The sequence below is a fragment of the Gracilinanus agilis genome, chromosome 4 (genome assembly GCF_016433145.1).
Source record: "Gracilinanus agilis isolate LMUSP501 chromosome 4, AgileGrace, whole genome shotgun sequence".
NCBI classification, from domain to species: Eukaryota; Metazoa; Chordata; class Mammalia; order Didelphimorphia; family Didelphidae; genus Gracilinanus; species Gracilinanus agilis.
The window spans coordinates 379,893,060-379,915,678 of NC_058133.1; the positions used below are offsets into that span (position 1 = coordinate 379,893,060).

A 22,619-nucleotide genomic window follows, 5' to 3' on the forward strand; every position below is an offset into this window, starting at 1 on the left:
AGTCCCTTTCTTGAGCATCAGTACACATATCAGCTGTTGCTTTTTGGATATATTAAATTCGATGTCTTATAGACATCTCAAACATAACATTTCCAAAACAAAATTTATTGTTTCTCTAAAATCCTCCCCTTTTCCCAACTTCTCTATTACTGTTGAGGATACTACCATACTCCCCTTCACTGAGGCTCAAAGCCTGTTTCTTCTGTGACTCTTCACTTGCACTCATCCCCTTATCACATCCCTTATCAGAGCTTGATGTTCCTTTCTAATAACTTCACAACATCTTTTGAAGACGCGCCCTTCTTTCCATACACTTGCAGTCATAACCTTAGTTCAGGTCCTCATCACATCTCACCTGGATTATTACAACAGTTTTCTAACTGCACTCAGCCTCCAATATCTCCCTGAATGTCCCAATCCATCATTCACTCACCTACCACAATAGTTTTTCTAAAGCATAGATCTGACTATGCCATCCCTGCTTAGTGAATTCTAGTGACTCCTTCCCTCCTCTAAGAAGTATTATGAGCTGTTATTGGCATTTCAAATTCATCCTAAGCTGATGACTTCCTAATTTTCCAGTCTTTTTATACTTTATTCCCCTCCATACACTCCTATGATCCAGCTGTGCTAGCCTACTTGAAGTTCTTCAAAGAAATACTCCTGCCTCCCTAACAATGTACTGGCTGTCTCCCTTGCACATACATACATGCATACTTCTACATAAAGAGAAAAATATACATGTATGTGCAGAGAGAGAAAATTCTTGAGGTTCTGAAAGTAAATGAGTACACAGTAAAAGTTATTGATAGATGCTTTTTGTACCTATAAGCTTACAGTTAACTTTTTCAGATAATTTACTAAGCTTTATTCTAATCAATATTTTAATGATTTTTTTCCTCCTCATTTTCTTTACCTCTATTTTTCTAATCAAGATTCACATCCAGAGAACAGAAGGATGTGACCACATGACCTGTTCACAATGTAACACTAATTTCTGTTATCGCTGTGGGGAGAGATATCGCCAGCTCCGCTTCTTTGGAGATCACACATCAAACCTCAGTATATTTGGATGCAAATATCGCTACCTCCCTGAGAGACCCCATTTAAGGAGATTAGTACGAGGCTCAGTATGTGGTAAGTGTATGATAGAATTTTTCAAATGACTATCACATGGAACAAGTAGTTTAAATATTACTCTCAAATTTGTGGACTGGAGAATAAAATAGAATTCAACTGAGTTTATATAGTTTTCTTTGTTAAATTATTTCAGTTAGATTATTTTCTCTTTCCTACACACAAATAACTAGTTAATTTGAAGTTCAAATTTCACACAATTTCATTTTTTAAGTGCTAACCTTTTCAACTTTTATTTGTAGGCAGAATGAATTGATGACATTCAAAAAATAAGGTAGTATTTCACTACCACATATTCTTCATGGAGAAAGAAAGTGGCTTCTTAAAAGCTATGATTACATTTTATAGCCAGGATTTTGCCTCAGTTGCATTTTGTTTTTATTTTTCTCCATCTATACTATCAGACTTTCTCTCATGCCAGTCATTTAGTGGCCACTGTAATGTCTTGCTTTCAAATTAATATAAGATTCAAAAATAAGAGGATTTTTGCTTATACTAAAAAATAGAGGACCCTTCTTAAAAATCTCAGAGTCAAATATTTGCTTTTTAAGAACATTTATAGGATTTTATTTAGCTTTTTGAAAATGAAACTACATGTTCTCTTTAAATGGAGGTAATAATACTGACTTTAATCATTGGAATATGGATTTCTTTACAGAATACATTTACAGACCTCTCCTATTTGTAAAGGATATATTTGAGGAAGATAAAATAGAATCTTAGAATGTTAGAATTGGTAAAAATCTGAGAGATATGTTTCTATGTCTCTCCCCTTTACATACCTCATCTCTGCCTTATAATTCTGCCAAATTACTGTTTCAGAGTACAGTCCTAATATAGTCACATGCAAATGGATTGTTTCTTTTAAATGGCAATTTTAGTGTTTGGGAAGACCCATTCAAATAGGAAAAATCTTCCATAGCTATTTCAACAAAAGTCCATTAAGATGTGCATTTGTATTTCTTTTCTTTATTTGCTTAGTTGAGGACCCTCAATGTGTTTTTCAGTAAGCAAAATGTACAGACACAAACAACAAGCTAGACCACACGTGAGTCTCCCATTTAACTTATTCCTCATCTGACTTTTATTTTCTTAAGTGATAGAGAAATAGTATTGTTGAAAAGAGAATTAATTCTCTGGCCCTAATTTGGATTGATTTTCTGAAAGATATACACTTGGGGATGAATTTTCAATAAAGGATGACCCATGAGATGGATTATAAAAAGAAGAAAATGATCACAAGTATCTAGAGAAAAAAATTGATAGTATCATGCCAATAGAGCCAAATTGCATGAACTGAGAATATTTGAGAACCAAATAGTATAGAATCTTAGAATTACTAAATTAGGACAAATATTGGAGATTGTCAAAACTAGGGAACCTATGAACTTGGATGGGAGAAATTTTCATCTTTATTTTCTTTTTTAATAATATTTTTTTCCCAATTACATGTAAAAATAAATTTAAAAAAAATTTTCTCTGCCCTTTCCAAACTCCCCTTCCTCCACCCTCCCTGAGATGGCAAGCAATTTGATAGGTTTAACATGTACAAACATGTAAAATATGTTGTTATATTAGTCATTTTGTGGAAAAAATATATCTCAGGAAACATATATCAGAGATATTTATTATAAAAATATATCTCAGGAAACATATATCAGAGATATTTATTGTAAAAAAAATTTCCCAGCTTTCTACTTTCCTTCCTTGGTTGCATCGGTTTTGTTTATATAAAACTTTTTAAACTAATTAAATAATCAAAATTTACATTTTATAATGCTCTTTATCTCATTTGGTCCCAAATTCTTCCCTTTTCCATAGATCTGATTGGTAAACTATTTCATGCTTTCCCAATTTAGATTACATAAGCATTAAATCTTTACTTACATTAACCTCTTCAAGTATAATTTATCATTTCCTTCAGCTAAGAATATAGAAAACAAGCATTATTTTCAGAAGGGATCCATAGGATCTACCAAATCAACTACCGAAGAGGTCCATACATACATACAAATAGGTTAAGAATCTCTGGTCTGGTTGACACCAGTCTGAAGCATGAATGCATTCTACATCATTTTAAACAAGTGATTTTCCAGGTCTTTAGTCAGAAACCTCTATGGACTGAGAACTCAACTAATTCATAGACGCTCTCACCTCATTTTTAGACAAACTTGACAATGAGGAAGTTACTGATGTTAAGCCAAAATCTATCTCCCTGTAACTTTCGCTCATTGGTTCTAGTTTTGTCTTAGTTTCCAAGTACAGTAAATGTAATCTCTCTCCTAAATGAATAAAATTCATTTCTTTTTTAGACTATTACTATTGCCTCCCAAATCACCTCTAAAGCTAAACATCCCCAGATCTTCCAACTGATCTTCGTGTGATGTAATTTTGTTCTCTCTAATTATTCTATTCACCTTCCTGGTAAATGCCACATGACTTTACCCACTTTGGAACTTCCACCACACTTAATTTGTCCTCTGTTCATATTTTTCTCAATACAGTTGATATTGAAACAAATTTGTATATTTGTGCTGTCCTCCTTATTAGAACTTAAGCTCATCTTGCATCTTTAATTTTTTATCTTCTATCCTGTTTTCTGTTGAAATATCTTTTAATGTACCCTTTCTATTCCCAAGGTCACCACATTATTTTCAACTCTAAATCCTTTACTTAGATTCTTGCAGTAGCCTCCAAAGTGATCACTCCAGCTTTCAGGAACACTTAACCTTGAACCTATGCTATCTCCTATTATTAGAAAAATATTACTCAACTAACACTTTCATCGTATCACTTATCCTATCTAGAAACAGTTCTCTCATGCTTAACTTTGAAGCCCATCTACAATCTGACCTCATGTTTATCTTTTGCCATTACAGCCTAAAACGTATCCTCCATTGCTATCGGGATGATGATTGGGCCTTAGAAACAGGGTTGTTTGAGGGAATTTAATGTAAACATTAAAGTGCTAGGCAAGGAGCAACAAGGTGGCTCAGTGGATTGAAAGCCAGGACTGCACATAGGAGATCCTGGGTTCAAATTTGGCCTCAGACATTTCCTAGCAAGTAATTTTTCCACATTGCTTAGTCTTACTGCTCTTCTACCTTGGAATCAATATAACTTATTCTAAAAGAGAAGGTAAGGATTTTTTTTCAGAAGAAAAAGTACTTTGTTGATGTTATAACAGCAGTTGCTGTTGTCATTATCCTGATCTCTCTGCTTTGTTCATGGCGTTTCTCTGTCCTCTTCTTGAAACCTTTTCTGATTATATTAGCTCTTTTTTCAAATATCCAAAGCCAAAACATGCAGCCTAATAATAATTATTCCCTGAGTATTTCATGTATATTAGTTTTGTCTCCTTATGTAAGGAATAGTCTCTTGAGTATAGGGTATAACATTTCAAACAGTATTTAATGAATTTTATTTTTAGTCTACAATGGGCTAAACTAATAGTTTAGGCTAGTATTTAGAATTCTTCTCCTAATCTTTTTCACTGTCATGTTATCAGACTTTCAAAATGGTCAGTATAATGTTATATTCATTTCATTGTGATCCAGAAATAGAATTAGTACTTGTGTTTGAGGATAAAAGAAATGGTGCACTCAAGATTAAAGAAGGGTAATATACTGTACATTGAGCCCTAAGAACTGATCCTTAATGCTGTGATGGGTTAAATTTTGGGTGTAGGAGTTTGAACAAAAGTCAGTGTGCAGTTTATTAAATGCAAAACACTTAGTTTGCTATTAGGAAATATGGATAGGAAATAGGAAGGAGGAAAGTGAAAGTAATCTTATAATAGATCATAACTGTACCCCAGATCTCAATCCTAACTAAATTTCTCTAGAAAACCCTACATCTGTCTGCCTCAGAGGGCAGTATCTTTTGCTAAGCTGAAGCCCTCACCTAATCTCCTATCTCTCTCTATCTGATAATATAACCACTAACTATCTACCTTATCTACCCAAGTTAATCAGTAATCAGTAAGGCTATTAAAGCCTTAATTCTGTTTCTCTGTCTCCTCACAGTCCCAGAGAGAGTGACCTATACACTCCTCTCCCCAGGGGACCCAGAGACAAAAAACCCTTTCCAGCAGTCTGCAACTTATACACCACAGTCAGCCACACACTGTCACTAATTGTGACCCTGCATAGCCCTGCTGAAAAAACTTATTATTTATTTTCCTCTTAAATATAAAAAGTAGAAATTAATAAAAACTATTTCAACAGCACCAGAATTACAAAGCTTCCCTTGTAAAAAAGGGAAAAGCTAAGGAGAAAAAGTAAATCTATATCTTAACTAGTCATACACATAACATTAAATGTTAGGTATTCCTTTTGTTATTCAGTTGCTTTAGTCATGTCTGATTTCATGACCCAATTGGTTTTCTTGTCTGAGATACTGAGTGGTTTGTCATTTCCTTCTCCAGCTTATTTTACAGATGAGGAAACTGAGGCAAACAGAGTGAAGTGATTTGCCCAGGGTCACATAGTAAGTATGTGAGGCCAAATTCAAACTCAGGAAGATGAGTTTTCCTGACTCCAGCTGGGGCTGTCACTCTATCCACTGGGCCACCTAGTTGCTATGTATATGTATATGCATATATATAATACAACATGCATAAATGTGTGTCAGCATACTGTGTGTAGGGTTAAAGGGACTAGACTTATGATTTTACATACGTATAATGCATATTTACATATATTCACATATATTCCTACATATCCATATTAGTATCTATGGCAATACTATAATTGTATTGAAATTGAAGAGATTTTTTTCCCCTTTATATTGGTTTGAATAAGTATTCTTAATTCTTCAGGTCTGTACTTCAGGAAAGTTCTAATGTCCAACAAGTCTTACAGAACAGTTAATATACATTGATGATTACTCATTTCTTTTCCCAAATTGGTTCTCTCTCTTCTCCTTTTTTTGAACTCACTACATCTTGTCTTCCCAAGCAATTTTGTCTCCAATAAGGAATAGTAGGTACCTTGTCCAGAGTAGAAGCTTAATCAATACTAGATGAACTGCCAAAAAAATATTGATGGATTAAAAGGTATACATAAAATATGGTCTATAACGCCAATTTTGAGATTAGGACAAATTGATAACTAGCAAAGTTTTTTTCCCTAGTTTATTAGATATCTATGATTTAGCATTATTTTAGGCAAAGAGACTATGAGGTGTAATGAAACAATAAATCAATAAATATTTTTAAATACCTTCTGTATCCAATATTGTGGTAGGCACTCAGGATGTAGATAACAAAAATTAGTCAACCTACATATTAGAAAACTACATGTTCATATACAAATACACACAGAAGTGATAAATATACCAAGTAGTTAGGAAAGGGGCTATTGGCAATTGGGAGAAGTCATGAAAGGTATAGCAGAGAGCTACATCTAGTAGTGACTATAGGATTCCGGGAGGCAGAGGTGAGGAGGGAATACATTCTAAGAAGAGGGCCTAGCCAATGCAGATGTGCAAAGAAGAGAGACAGAGGGCCACATTGAGGAATAAGGAAAAGGCTGGTTTGTCTGGACCAGAGAATATTGGAAGGGCAATATTTTGTAATAAACCTTCAGAAATAGGCTGGGACTAGATTGCGAATGGTTTAAAAACAAACAAATTAAAGAGTTTATATGAAACTTCCCAAAAGTCTTGGTGAAGCTTTAAGCTCTAGCAGAAAACTTTTTAGGATACCCTGTATTTGATCATCAAAGCAAGAGGGAACCCCTGGAATTGATTGAGTAAGGGACTGACATGATCTTACTTACACTTAAGGAAAATGACGTTCAATTCAGTGCAGAGGATGAAATAGTGACAGAACTAAAGCAGTGAGACCAGTTAGGAATACATTACAATAATGTAGTTGACAAATTATAAGTACTTGAATTAAGTTGATGGTTGTGTGAGTAAAAAGAAATTACTGGGTGTGAGAGATGTCATTGATGTAGAAATAATATAATATAGGAACTGAGTGGATTATTTGGTGGAACTGAGTTGATAGTAACTGATATTATGAATTTGGAAGATTGGAGGAATGATGTTCTCTTCAATATAAATAGGTTAATTTGGAAGAGGGGAAGGTCATTTTTAGAAGAATGATAATGAATTTTTTTAACCCCTTACCTTCCGTCTTAAAATCAATACTGTGTATTGGTTCCAAGGCAGAAGAATGGTGAGGAGAAGGCAATTAGGGCTAAGTGACTTGCCCAGGAAGTGTCTAAGGCCAGATTTGAACCCAGGACCTCCTGTCTGTTGGCCAGGCTCTCAATCCACTGAGCCACCCAGCTGCCCCCATGAATTTTGTTTTTTATTTATTGAGTTTGAGATTCTATGGAATATTCAGCTTGAAATGTCTGAAAACCAGTTGGTAACATGAGACTTAAAAACCAAAGGATAAGAATGGATCTAAATATAGATCTATGAGTCATCTACATTGAGTTGATAATTGAACTCAAGGAAGCAGATGAGATCATCAAGAGATTGTAGAGAGAAGCAAGAAGAGAGCACAAGACCCAACCTTGGAAAATATCCCATTAGAGGGAATTATATGGATAATGAGGTAAATGAGACCAAAAAATGAATAATCATTCTGGTAGCAGAACCCTAAGAGAATAGTCGCGTGAAAAACTAGGGAGGAGACTATCCCAGAGAAGAAGGCGGTCACCAGTGTTTCTAATGCAGCAGAGATTAAGAAGAATGAGGACTGAAAATAACAATCAGATTTGACAATTAAGTGATAGTTGGTAATTGTGGAGAAAGCTTCAGTTGAGTGAAAAGCTCTGAAGCCAGATTATAAAAGGTTGAGAAGTGAGTAAGGGAAGGGAATATTTGTTTAAAAAACATTCTTACTATTGTACTAGAAAAAAATGACAAGCAGGATGTATTCAGAAAAACCTTGGGAAAATTATATGAACTGACACAAAGTCAAATGACTAGAACATTGTAAATAGTAAGAACAATATTGTACTATCATCAACCATGAATCACTTAATTATTGTTCTGAAAAATACAGTCATCTGATGTAATTCTAAAGGATTTATGATGGAAAATGTTATCCATCTCTAGAGAAAGAACAGATGGAATCTGAATGCAAATCAAAGAATCTTTTTTAACTGTTTTTCTTGAGTTTTCTTTTTTTAGTACGTCTTTTCTTTTTGCAACATGGCTAATAGAAAAATATGTATTGCATTACTTCACATGTATAATCTATATCAAATTGATTGCTTTCTCAAGGGGATAGAAGGAGAATGGAGGAGGAAGAGAAATTGGAACTCAAAAATTTTAAAACCAAATATTAAAAAATTTTTTAGCCTTTTTACATGTATTTGAAAAAAAATAAAAAAGATATTTGTTATTTAAGAAAAGCATTCCAGAATTTACTTCAATTACCTTCATTTCCTGTATAAATTATATAAGATAATTTCTTATGATTTTTGAATAATAATTTCTGACTTCATTAGTAACATAGTAATAAAATGTTGTAATGAGAAAAATACTAGGCTGGAATTCAGAGAAATCTAAATTCTTGTCAGGTTCTTCCATTAAATAGCTATGTCTCTTTGAGGAATGCACTTAACCTCACTCAATTTCAGTTTCTATTTGATTCAGAATCACTGAGTCAGAATTTGAAAGTCATAAGAGGCCTTAGTATTTGTCTAAACTTTAAACTATTACACACAAGACGGTCAGGGGCTGAGTCCAGATGGCAGAATAGTGAAAGATGACCCTTCCCAACATTCCTCGCCAAACAACTAAAATAATGCTTCAAATCAAATTATGGAGTAGCAGAACCAACAAAGGGTCAGAGAGAGAGATTGTTAGGATGAATGGACCACCTTAGGAGGTTGGAAAGAGAGATCTGTGACATGGTGAGAGGGGAAGGCTGGCCCAGAGGCCACATGGATGAAACACCAGTGGACTAAGTGGCAGTAACAGAAGCAGCAACAACTTAGGGAACTATTAAGCTAGAGATTGTAAGGGAAATCGGCAAGTGGCTGAAAGAGATTACAGGGTATGCCTATGCTGGTATCAGACATAGATCTAGATGCTGTTTGGTATTAGCTACATCCTCTTTTAGGTTCAAAGGCAGAGAGGTACACTTTCTGTCAAGAGGGTGAGGAAGATGTGAGAGGCAGTATCACTTTCATCCCCAAGAGATCAAAGACTCTGAGAAAAAGTACTGTTTCTAGTCCCCATGGATGAGAGGCCCTCAGAAGTATTGATTATAATTCTATGTTATCAGGGGCCCTTTGTGGGTGAGAACCAGATTGCAGAGCAAAAGAGCAGTAACCACACTTCTCTCCCCAGATCACACTACCATGGAATCACCAAAATACTTCTATACCCTCAGAACTAGCATTCAAAATAGCACTGAGAAAAAGCTTGAGGCAACCCCCTCCCTACCTCTTGTTGAGAACAGAACCCAACATAGGCATAAAATTTCAAATCAAAAAATAGGATGGAAAATGAGTAAACAATGAGAAGAAAAAACATAAAAAGCTACAATGGTGACAGAGAAGCTCAAGACAAACTCAGAAAACAATGAAGTTAAAATAACTATAGTCAAAACATCAAAGAAAAATGCTAATTGGACACAAACCCAAGAATTCCTGAAAGAGCTAAAAAAAAGGTTTTTTTGGATTTTCAAAATCAAATAAGGCTGAGAGAAGAAAAAACTAGATAGAGAAATGAAAGCAAAGAACGAAAATTATGAAAAGACAACAGCTAGGAAAAAGAGCAAAAAAAAAAAAAATACTGAAGAAACTAATGGACAGCTAGGTGGCTCAGAGGATTGAGAACCAAGCCTAGAAATGGGAGGTCCTGGGTTCAAATCTGGACTCAGACACTTCCTAGTTGTGTGATTCTGAGTAAGTCACTTAAGCCCCATTGCCTAGCCCTTTCTGCTCTTTTTCATTAGAACCAATACACAGAATTGATTCTAAGGCAGAAGATAAAAGGGTTTTTTTTTAATTTAATTTTTAAAAAATTAAAATTGGCCAAAAGGGAAAAGTGGTGCAAAAGTACTCTGAGGAAAATAATTCTTTAAAAATTAGAATCAGACAAGTGAAATTTAATGACACCATGAGAAACAAAACAAAGCTAAAAGAATTTTTTAAAAAAAGAAAGAAAAATGTAAAATATCTCAGCAGAAAAAATAATTGAACTGGAAAATAGAATAAGGAAATATAATTTAAGAATTATTAAATTACCTGAAAGCCATGATTTACAAAAAAGTCTAGACATATTTCAAGAAATTATGAAAGAAAACTGCTCTTCTATCCTAGAATCAAAGAGTAAAGTAGCAATTGAAAGAATTCACTGATCATCACCTGAAAGAGATTCCAAAAAGTCAACTTCTAGGAGTATTATAGCCAAATTCTAAAACTTTCAGGTCAATAAAATATTTCACACAAGTCAGAAAGAACCATTCAAAGACTATGAAGCCAAAGTGAGGCTCCACATTAAAGGAACAGAAGACTTGTAATATTATAGTCTGGAAGCCAAAAGAGCTGGGATTACAACCGAGCATAACTTGTCCAGCAAAACTGAGTATAATCTTTCAAGTGAAAAAAAAATGGATATTTAATGAAATAGAGAACTTTCAAGTATTTCTACTGAAAAAGCTAGAGCTGAGTAGGAAATTTAAATTTCAAATAAAATACTCAAGAAAAATAAAAAGAGAAACATAAAAGAGAAATCATAAGGGACTCAATAAGGTTAAACTTTACCTTTCTATATGGCAAAGTTAAACATGTATGTTCTAAGAACTTCATTACTAGAAATACACTTGAAACAGAGAAACAAAAGTTAAAATAAGGGGCTTGTAATATCACCATTATTACCATCTTTATCATCATTACCAGGAGCTTGACCATACCCATCGTCCAGAAACTTATCTTTTTTCATATATAGTTTAATATTTGGCTTTGTGCAAAGGGGGAAAGTGTAATAGGTAAATAGACTGAAACAGATTTTGCAAGCAGGCTAGAGGAAAAACCTTGACTGTCAGCCATGGACATTCTAAATGGAATGAAGGAAAGAAAACTGTTTGCGCTTGAAGACTCTGGTCAAGCTTGGAAAGGGAGAGGGTGTGGATTCTTTTACCTGCCTGGTGAGGAGCCCAAGGAGTGTGGAGTTACCACTGAAAAGGAAGACCTGCCAGGGAAGATCAAGTGAGCAAGAAGATCTAGCTGGGGTGGTGGACATCCCAGTCTGAGACAAGCTCCTTGATTAGCATTTCCTGGATTTACTTTCCTGTGGACTCATTTCCTGTGCCATCATGAGGACTGGAAGTAGATGTGACTTTGTGAGAGACCCATTTCCCTTCTAGTCTGTAATAGTCTGATTAGTGCAGTGTAGGCATTAACCCATTATCCAAGCCCCTGTGTGGTCTTTAGTGATTTGATTCAGTGTGACCTCTCACCATTATCCCTGACCCTCAATTATTATTAAAACCCCTGTTTATAAAACCTTTTGTCAATCTACTCACTTGTTAGTTTCACAGACTCCCTGGCTAGGTGGATCTGTGTTGGCAGTTGGGTCTCCAATTGCCAAACCCATTTTAAATTGTATTTCCCCAACTTGTTAGGTCCCAATCTATTGTCCATTCCTGTCTCCTACTCACCCTTCTGAACCCAGAAAAAAATATAAGTTAACCCCAGTTTTTACCTTAAGAGGCTGGAGAAGAATATTATATTTTAATGGAAGTAAAAAAGACAACGAAAGAATTCATGATCTCAGACAAAGGAAAAATAAGCCTACTCAAAAAGGGTACATGGGGAAAAAAAATTACACATTTCTAAAACAAGCCATAGACAATATTCATTGAATAGTATAGTATCCAAATTATTAAAGGGAATATTAAAATGAATTACAGGAGGAACTAGATAGTAAAACTGTACTAGTGAGGAACTATGAGAAATAATTTGAGACCCTGCCCTATTTTAGTAGACCACTGCCCTTCTTAAATCAATAATTTTATCCCTGATTAATTCTAATCAGTATCTAACTTAATGTGTTTCCATAGGAATAGTGATTATTATTAAAAAGTGATTATTATTAAAAAGCAATAATCAGAAGCAATTATTAAATAATAATTGAATAGTTTCTAAAAATAAGACTCTTTCCCCTCATAAAGCTCTATTAAAAATTTAACTTGAGGGGCAGCTGGGTAGCTCAGTGGAGTGAGAGTCAGGCCTAGAGACAGGAGGTCCTAGGTTCAAACCCGGCCTCAGCCACTTCCCAGCTGTGTGACCCTGGGCAAGTCACTTGACCCCCATTGCCCACCCTTACCAATCTTCCACCTATGAGACAATACACCGAAGTACAAGGGTTTAAAAAAAAATTTAAAAAAAAAAATTTAACTTGACAGTGTAACTTGAAAAGAACCTCCACCCAAATGTCACAAGCCCCAGTGGAAAGTCCCATGATATATTAAATATGGAAAAAAGCCTTTCAACCCAGTATTACTTCCTTAGTGAACCTTATTAAGCAAGTTAGGCCTCCTAAACAAGAAACTAAAGTGGGGCTATAAAAGAAGATCTGATGATAAAGTGGGTGGCACAAAGATGGGGTAGGTGAGAAAATTAACATATGGCTACCTACTTTGGTAGCATCATGACCAGAGGACCTTCCAAGAGTTTGGAGGCCACCAGCAAAATTGCTTACTAATGCCTGGACTAACCAGGCATGAAAGGATGGGACTGGGCACTAAAGGGAATAAAAATTGTACTCTGGAAAAGGTAGGAGTCTCAGACCATGAGGAAGATCTGGGATCTTACTTGTTAGAGGGGATCAGGTCCCTCTAATAAATAGTTATTGGCTCAGAGCTGTTTTTAAAATAATAAATTGTAATAATAATAAACTTAATGATAAAAATTTTAAGAGATAAATTTAATGATAAAATAAATTATAAAGATGTGAAATAGATGAATAGATCTTGGAAAAATTAGATATCAGATGAGTCCTCTAGAAAAAACTGAATGAGAAAAGAAAATTGTATACCTTTTTTGCAGTAATATATGGCACCTACACAAAAACCGACCATATGTTAGGGCATAAAAACCTCACAACCAAATGCAGAAAGGTATAAATATTAAATGCATCCTTTTAAGACCATAATGCAATAAAATGACATTCAATAAAGGGCTTTAGAAGCTTAGATTAAATGCTAATTTGAAAATAAATAATCTAATACGAAAGAATGATTGGGTCAAAGGACAAATCATAGAAATAATCAGTAATTTCATTGAAGAGAATGAAACAAGAAACAACATTCCAAAATTTGTAGGATTCAACCAAAGCAGTACTTAGTGGAAAATTTATATCTAAATGTATACATCTGGAAAAGAGAGAAGGAGCAGATCAATGGATTGGCCAATCAACTTAAAAAAAAAAAACTAAGGAGAAAAATTAAAAAACTCTAATTAAATGCCAAAATGGAAATTGTGAAAATCAAAGGAGAGAGTAATGAAACATAAAGTTAAAAAAAATGAACTAATGAATAAAACTTGGAGCTGGTTTATGAAAAAACAATAAAAGAGATAGACCATTTGGTTTATTTTTTTAGAAAGGAAATAAAACTAAATTGCCAGGATCAAAAATGAAAAAATTCACCACCAGTGAACATAAAATTAAAGCAATTATCAGGAGTTATTCTGTACAATTATATGACCATAAAACTCACAATCTAAGTGAAATAGATGAATATTTATAATTCTAGATCAGTGATGGGCAAACTTTTTAAAGAGAGGGCCAAAGAAAAGGAAATGCTCATCTGTCAGTCTTTCTAAGCCAACTCTTTCAAAATTTCATTGTATTGTATCCTATTCAATGTATTTGTCAGATTAGGAATAATGTCACGCAGCCGGAAAAAAGCATTTCAGGGGGCTGCATCTGGCCCGCAGGTCATAGTTTGCCCATCACTGGGCTAGATTAATGGAAGAATAAATGGAATACTTAAATAACTATCTTGGGAAAAGAAATTAGAAAAGCCATCAATGAATTCCCTAAGAAAAAGGTCCCCAGGACAGATGAATTCATAAGTAAATTGTACCAAACATTTAAAGAACTATTCATCCCAATACTTTATGAGTTATTTTTAAGTAGATAAACAAAGCATCCTGCCAAATTCTCTTTATGACATAAATATGGGTTTGATGCCTAAACTAGGGAAAGCAAAAACAGAAAGAAAACTATTGCCCAATTTCCTTAATGAATGTTGATTCATAAAATTTTAATAAAATTCTAGCAAGGGGAGGTGGGTGAGCAACTAGGTGGCTCAGTGGATTGAGAGCCAGGCCCAGAGATGGGAGGTCCTGGGTTCAAATGTGACCTCAGACACTTCCTAGGTATATGACCCTGGGCAAGTCATTTAACCCCTCCCCCCCATTGCCTGGCCCTTACCACTTTTTTGCCTTGGAACCAATACACAGTATTGATTACAAGATGGAAGATAAGGGTTTTAAATTAAAAAAAAATCTAGCAAGGATATTATAGCAATATATCAGAATGATCATAGACTATGATTAGATGAGATTTATACCAGGAATATAGGATTGGTTCCATATTAGGAAAGCTGTGAGTATAACTGACCATATCAATAACAATAACAACAAAAATCATATGATTATATTAATAAGTGCAGAAAAAGCCTTTAACAAAATACAACACCCATTTCTATTTAAAATCACTAGGAAAGGGGGGCAGCTAGGTAGTTCAGTGGATTGAGAACCAGGCCTTCTCTAGGAGGTCTGACCTCAGACACTTCCCAGCTGTGTGACCCTGGGCAAGTCACTTGACCCCCATTTCCTACCCTTACTACTCTTCTGCCTTGGAGCCAATACTCAGTATTGACTACAAGACAGAAGGTAAGGGTTTTAAAATAAATTTTAAAATAACCTTTTTCGACAATAGAATCTATCTGTAACCCACAGCAAGCATTATCTGTAGGAGGGATAACCTTGAAAATTTCTCACTAACTTTGGAAGTGATGCAAGAATTCCATTATCACCATAATTATTCAGTATTGTATTAGAAATGCTAGCAATAGCAATAAAAGAAAGCAAAGACATTGAGGGAATAAAAACAAGTGATGAGGAAACAAAACTATCATTCTTTGCAGATAGCATGATGGCATACTTAGAATCCTAATAAATCAAAAAACTAATTAAAACAATTAACTTTAGCAAAATTGCAATATAAAAAATAAACCCACATAAAATCATCAGCATTTCTATATGCTATCAACAAAACCCAGCAGGAAAAATTAGAAAAAGAAATTCCACTTAAAATAGCTGCAAACAACATAAAATACTTGGAAATATTTCTGTCAAGGCAAACCCAGAGATTATATGAACACAATTGCAAAACATTTTTCAACAAATAAAGGCAGATCTAAATAATTGGAAAAATATTCATTGCTTATGTGTAGGGTAGGCTAATCTAATAAATGTCCATTTTACCTGTTAATTTACTTAGTAACATACCAATCAAACCACCAAAAATTATTTTTTAGAGCTAGAAAAAAAAGAAACAATTCATTCATAAAAACAAAAGGTCAAGGATATTAAAGGAATCAATTTTTTTAAATATTAAGGAAGAGAAGCTAGGAATTCTAGATTTCAAAGTATATTACAAAGTGGTAATTATTGTCAAATAATTATCAAAACAGCCTTGATACTAGCTAAGACAAAGGTCAGCAACCTTTTTGGCTGTGAGAGCCATAAATGCCTGCGGAAGGAGGAGGATGGAGGCAGATAGATAAATGATTTAGACATTCAGGATATGACCTTTTATATAACAAGTAAATTAGGGGAGCATAGAAAAATATACCTGTCATATCTATGAATAAGTAATGAGTTTATGACCAAAAATGAAATAGAGGTATTAAGGGAGTAAAATGGAGAGTTTGACTACATGAAATTAAAAACTTTTGCATGAACAAAAAAATAATGCAGCCAAAATTAGAAGGAAAACAGGAAACTAGAGAAAAAAACTTGAGGCAAGTTTCTCATATAAAGGCCTCATTTCTCAAATATATAGGAAACTGAGCTAAACTTATAAAATTAAGAGCCATTCCCCAGTTGATAAGTGGTCAAAGGATGTGTACAGGTAGTTTTCAGAAGAAGAAATGCAAACTTTCAATATTTACAAAAATGCTTTAAATCACTGCTGATTAGACAAATACAAATTAAAACAACTCTTAAATACTACCTCACTCCTATCAGATTGGCTAACATGACAATAAAGAATAATGATACATATTGGAGAGGGTGTGGGAAAATTGGTACAGTAAAGTACGTGTTTGTGGAGTTGTGAACATTCCTGCCATTCTGGAGAATAATTTGGAACTATACATATATATGAAATCTCTTTTTTGTGGTGACAAAAAATTGGAAATTTAGGGGATGCTCATCAATTAGGGAATAGCTGAACAAGTTGTGAAAATGATGGAATACTATTATGCTATGAAAATGACAAGCAGAAAACCTAGGAAGACAATATGAACTCATGCAAAATGAAGTAAGAACCCACAACATTGTGTACAGTAGGGATATATAAGGATGCTCAACTGATGGATTTAATTATTCTGATCTGGACAATGATCCAAGACAGTTTCAAAAGATGAATGATGAAAAATATTGATCACCTCCAGAGAGGAAACTGAAGAACTCTGAATGCAGATTGAAGTATACATTTTAAAGTCTTTTTCTTTGTTTTATTTTGTTTCTGTTTTCTTTTGCATGTGGCAAATACAGAAATATGTTTTGTATAACCTCACATTTATAAATGAATTTAAATTGCTTGCTTTCTCAAGGAAGAGGAATGAGTATGAAGTAGGGGGAGAATTTGGAACTCAACATTTTAAAAAATGATAGTTGAAAAAATTGCACATAATTGGAAAATATTTGATGAAATTAAAATATTTAAAAAATAAACCAATACATACAGCAAAGGAATCCCTCTGTAACATACCCAGCAAGTGGTCATTTAGCTTTTACTTAATGACCTTCAAGAAATAAGAACTCACTGCCTCTTGAGGTGGCCCATTCGACTTGTAGACAGCTCTAAATGTCAGTAAATTTTTCCTGACAGCAAACCTAAATTTTCTTCTTTGCAACTTCTACCCTTTGCTCTTAGTTCTGCCCTCTAACCAAGCAGAACAAATCTAATCTCTCCTCCACATGTCATTCCTTCAAATACTTAAAAGACAGCCATCTTGTCCCCTTGAGTCTTCTCATCTCCTGGTTAAATATCTTCGATTCTTTCAACCAGTCTCTCCATTCTTATCATGCTCTCAAATTATATAATTCAATGAGTTGACCCCAAAGAATTTTTCCAAAAAATCAAACCTACCATCAAAGGATTAAAGATTCCTTAGTATTGAGGATATCCCAGAGAATGAGTTGCACGCCCTGAGAACCCAAAACTGTTATTCCAGCAATGGAAGTATGATTGGAATAAATATATAGCTTCCCAGGCACTTCATTTTGCCTTAGAGCTTTGAGAATGGCTATTCTAAATGTTAGTCACTGGCACGTAGTTCATTGTCACAAGAAGAGAAAAGGTAGTAAAATCACTATGAAAGTTGACATAAATAAGTAAAACTTCACTTAGTACCTACCCCCTTACCCCCACAATTAGAGAATTCTGTGATCAGTAAAGGGTCAACATGGGAATCAATGTGGAGTCTCTTAGTAGAAAGAAAAGAGAAACAGAAGGAGGTGAGAAATAATTGGTATTTGTATTCAGCTTAAAATTCCCTCATGGGAAGCAGCTGTGGGCAGCTTCTTCTTCTTTTTTTTTTCCAAAAAGGCTTTAGAAAGAATCTTCCAGTTGCCATTCTGAAGTAGCTAGTTCAATGTCATATAGCTAGACAGGAAGGCTGCTATAAATAGGTGAAGCCTTGCTATGAAGATAGCCATGACTAAGCCCCCAGCTCAGAACAGGTGTGGCAAATAAGCAGTTGCTCCAGCAACTTGCCACAGTAACTGGCTACTAGGACTGCCAACCAAACAACAAAGGATGAGGAATACTTCTAGAAAATATGGAATATAAGGATTATTTTTTAAATGTCAATTTTTTTATCATCTTGAGTTTGACAAATACCAGCAAATATAATTTCCACATACATGTAAAAATTGAAAATGTTTTTTATGAAATTGTGAATCCCAAATTCATATAAGCAACATGTGGATTTTAACTATATATTATATTTACTAGTTTGTTCTAAAACTTTCTGATCTGTTTCTGTTTCTCCTTCAACCTATAAGCAATCCAGATTTTGCTATAATTTTCAGGAGCATCTTGTGTTTTCTTAGGTTTTTGCTTTTGTCAATAACAAGTAATATGTACAAGCATAAAATTAGAAATAATGCACTTTGCCATGGTCAAACATTTGGAGTATTATGGTATTATGCCAGCTCTTGGTACCACATTTTAGAAAGGAAATTTATAATCTGGATAACATCCTGAAGATGCCAACTTGGAAAGAGCTGTGAGTTCATGCCGTAACAACACATTAATATTTTTCCTGGAGAAGTGAAGACTTGGGGAAGTCATACAAGCAAGGTTTTCACAAGGAAGAGAACTTGAAATACTTTTCATTGGGTCCCTAAGGGCAAAATTACAAACAATAGCCAAAAGTCAAAATTAGCTAAATTTAGGTTGATAAAGAAAAACTTAACAATGAGAACTGCTCAAATTGCCCAAGATGTTAAAAAAATCTCCCACTCACTGGAAATCTTCACACAAAGGCTATTCTTCTCCGGATATTCGTTGGACTAGACATTCCTTCCAACTCAGATTCTGTAACATCCTTTTAAAAATTTTAATTGGTGGATGAGTTACCTACCCATTTACATGAGTTTCTTGAAATATTGATGGATCGGTTCCCTAACATTGGTATCATTAGATATCTGCCTTTTTCTCTTAGAATCATTTGTCTTTGTGACTTTAGAATTCCATTTTTGAGAGCTTACTAACCCTCCTGGGCTAACTTAACTGTAGGATTTTGATCCAAGAGATCCTGGCTGCCCTTTCCCTGAACCTTTCATATGTACTCTCCAAAAACCTAAAGTATTTCAGCTTATTTTTCTTCTCCCATATAACATTCTTTTCTACTTCCAGCTGTCCTGTTGCCTCTAGGACCATATACAAACTTCTCAGTGTGGCCTTTAAAACTCTGCAGAAAGAGCGGGGGCTGAAGGGGAAAGTAGGGGCATAAAGTATGTAAACAGGTTAAAAATGAATATTAATAAATGTTTTAAAAAAAACTCTGCAGAACCTGGCTCCAACCTACTTTTCTTTGTTTTATTTCTTATTATCCTCTTCCCTTTCCTCTGTTCTATAGTCCAGCCAACCTTTACTACTAAGCATTTCCTGAATTTGCTATCCCATCTGTCATCAATCAATGCCTAGAATGTATCTTGTTCCTTTTGTTTTTGCCACCGAATCCCTGACTTCCTTTGAGTGCTACCTCCGATGTAAAGCCCTTCCTGATCCCACTATTGTTAATGTTTTCTCCCTCCTCAAATTACCTCTTTTATTTATGTACATGTTGTGTCCTACCAGTGCCATGTAAGCTCTTTGAGGGAAAAGTCTATTTTTTTGTTTGTCTCAGTGTATACAGTGCCTATAACACAGCACTGCCAAATAGTAAACACTTGATAAAATGTTTGACTTAAACTGAAATACTATAGATGGAATCCTTATTCAGGTATGGAATGGACTGGATTGCCGGCTTTTTTTCTTGGGGTTAATTTCTTATCATGTATATCCTTTCAAAGTAAGTAGTGCTTCCCTCATTATAGAATTGTAAGATGTTTATATATGAATAGGGTTTGTCATAAACTACTGTTAAATAATTCATTTGGAAATAAGTGCCTGTTAACATCACCTGTCTCCATTCTAAAAGAGAGACCTTCAACCCCTTGCATTCATATTTCATGGTTGCAGCTTTTAAAAAGCTCTTTTTAAAGCTTCACAGAATCAGTGATTAGATCAATCTAGTCTGCATTCTCAAATTGTCCCCTCTATAATATACCTGATGAGTAGTTGTCCAGCCTTGGCTTGAAGACCTCCCTGAAGGAAACCCACTGCCTCCTGAGGAAGACCATTCTACTTCTAGATAGAGCTAATTAAAAAAAAATCCCCCTATATCATCTTCTACAGAACTCTAGTCCTGACTTTTGTGGCCAAGAAAAAGCCCAATCCTTTTTCCATGTGACAGCCCTTTAAGTACTTGAAGATAGCTTATTATGTCTTCCCCTCTCTGCTTGAGGTTAAATATTCCCATCTCTTCCAACTGATCCTTATATGGCATGGACTCAAGCTCTTTCATCATTTTAATTATCTTTCTGTGGACCATCTCTTAAACTGAAGCAACCAGTACCAAGCAGAGGGCTCCAGATGTGACCTGACCTTACTGGGATAAAGTACAGCAAAAGAATTACCTCCATAGTTCTGGACAGTGTGCCTCCCTTAATCTACCCCATTACATTCTTTTTTTGACTGCCATATAAAATTGCTGATTCATATTAAGTTTGCAGTGAACTCAAATCCTCACATTTTTTCCAGACAAACCTATGTCAAAGCATGCCTCTCCTATATTTTGATGGTGAAATTGGTTCTTTTAACCCAAGTACAAAACTTGGCATCTATCCCATTTTATTGCGTCAAAACAGTGATTGAATTTACCAAAGCAAACTGAGAAAATTCTTCCCAAATCTTATCCACAAGATAGAATTTTAAAGACATGGCAGTTCACTATTGTTTATTCCCCACTCCCAAACTTAAAAATACAAAAATTAAAGGATTATATTAGAAAACCTGGTAGTCTAACCTTTATTCCTTTTGGGTATTTCACAGGGAAATTTTGTGCACATATTTTACTTAAAATTTCAAAATATCGTTTTCTCAGTTCATAATTTCATACCTATTTCATGAGGACAACTGTTTACATAGTTTGTCAAACAAGGTTAAAAGAGATTAAATGACATTTCAAGAGGCATACATGAAGTAAATGAGGCAAGTCTCAAACCCAGATTTTTTTAACTTCAAGTCAATTACTCTATCCAATACGCCATGTTGAAGGTTAAAGGGAAAAGTGATGGTTAGAATACTGTCTTTATATAATCTATTGACTCTTTCTTTTTTGAGTTGTCTAGACTTTTCCCCCTGAATATTTAACATCCAATATTTAACTTTCTGTATCAGTCTAAATGTTTGCTCTGGCCACAGTGCTAAGGATACCCAGAGATACAACAAAGGCCTTGTTCTTGGGGATCTTATAGCATAAAGAGGACAAATGCTCAAATTACTGTAATACACTGAGGAGTAAGATAAGTACAAAGGGGAGATCCGAGAAAAGCGTTATAAGAAGTCTGGGGAAGGAAAGCTGACTTTCACTTCTAGTGGTAGGGGGTGAGGCATCAGTGAAGGTGTCCTAAAAATGTGGCATTCCTCTTGTCTTAGTCTCCATGGATTAAGGAGTGCTTAACACCGTGTCTGGCAGATAGTAGGGAATTAATTGGTGTTTATTTACCTTATTTGAGAAAGGCCATCAAAAGGCCGTTAAAAACCAAGCTGTGGTTATGTCTTTTATCCTCAATTCTTACTCCAAAAGGAGAGGAAAAATTAAGGAGCACAGAAAAAAAGAGAAGATAAATATAAATATTTATAAACATCTCTGTATTATCTAATTGTTGACAGGTCTTAGATTGTTTCTGCAGCCAATCATGTGTTTGTAGGGAATATTCATTCTTCTTGTCACTCAGTCACATAATACAAATGCAGTGTGCTAGATGTGGAGTTTGAGACATTGGGTGAGATCTCCTTACTATCTATATTGTGAACTTAGGCAAGCCACAACCTACCTAGCTGGGTCGTAACATCTAACATCCCTCTAAGACCGTTCTCCATGACATTCCCTTGTGTCATTGCAGAAACACTACATCTTTCTGTTACTGCCAGGTAACCACATACATAAAGCTTTCTATGGATACCAAGTGCCCTACCGTAGCATTTCCCCTTCCCTTTTTATATCACTGAACAAGGCAAGGTAGAAGCTCAACCCAATCCTTTCATGTTTGTGACTTGAGTTTTTCACCCCTGGAAACCTACTGTCATATATGGAAAAAGTGCCTACTGAGCCATCTGAGAGAACAGTAGCATCCCATGCTTCTATTACCATTGTTTATCCTGCTAGATAAAGACCTAGCAATGGGCTGCTAAATATAGAAATTGAATCTTCTTTACCTTATATGGGATACTTCCGTCTAAAAAAGCAGCAATACCTCAACCCAACAGAAGCATTGAATGCCCTGGTAGGGGAGCTCTTTCAGACCCTTGGAACTCTGCCCCAAGACTTACTCTTTTCTCTATTACTGTATCCAAGAGGATGGAAATATAAACACTGTACCAACAATGGACTAGATTTTGATACCTGTTTACCTCCAAACATTGACATA

The 22,619-nt window shown here is 34.8% G+C and overlaps 1 protein-coding gene across 1 annotated transcript in view; it reads left to right on the forward strand.

Moving 5' to 3' along the window:
- Nucleotides 1-22,619, forward strand: part of RNF217 (ring finger protein 217) — a 149,651-nt gene that overhangs the window by 123,596 nt on the left and 3,436 nt on the right. Inside the window, exon 4 of the mRNA XM_044676906.1 lies at nt 936-1,137. Within this exon, the coding sequence (XP_044532841.1) occupies nt 936-1,137 (202 nt within the window). The remainder of the gene's footprint in view (nt 1-935; nt 1,138-22,619) is intronic.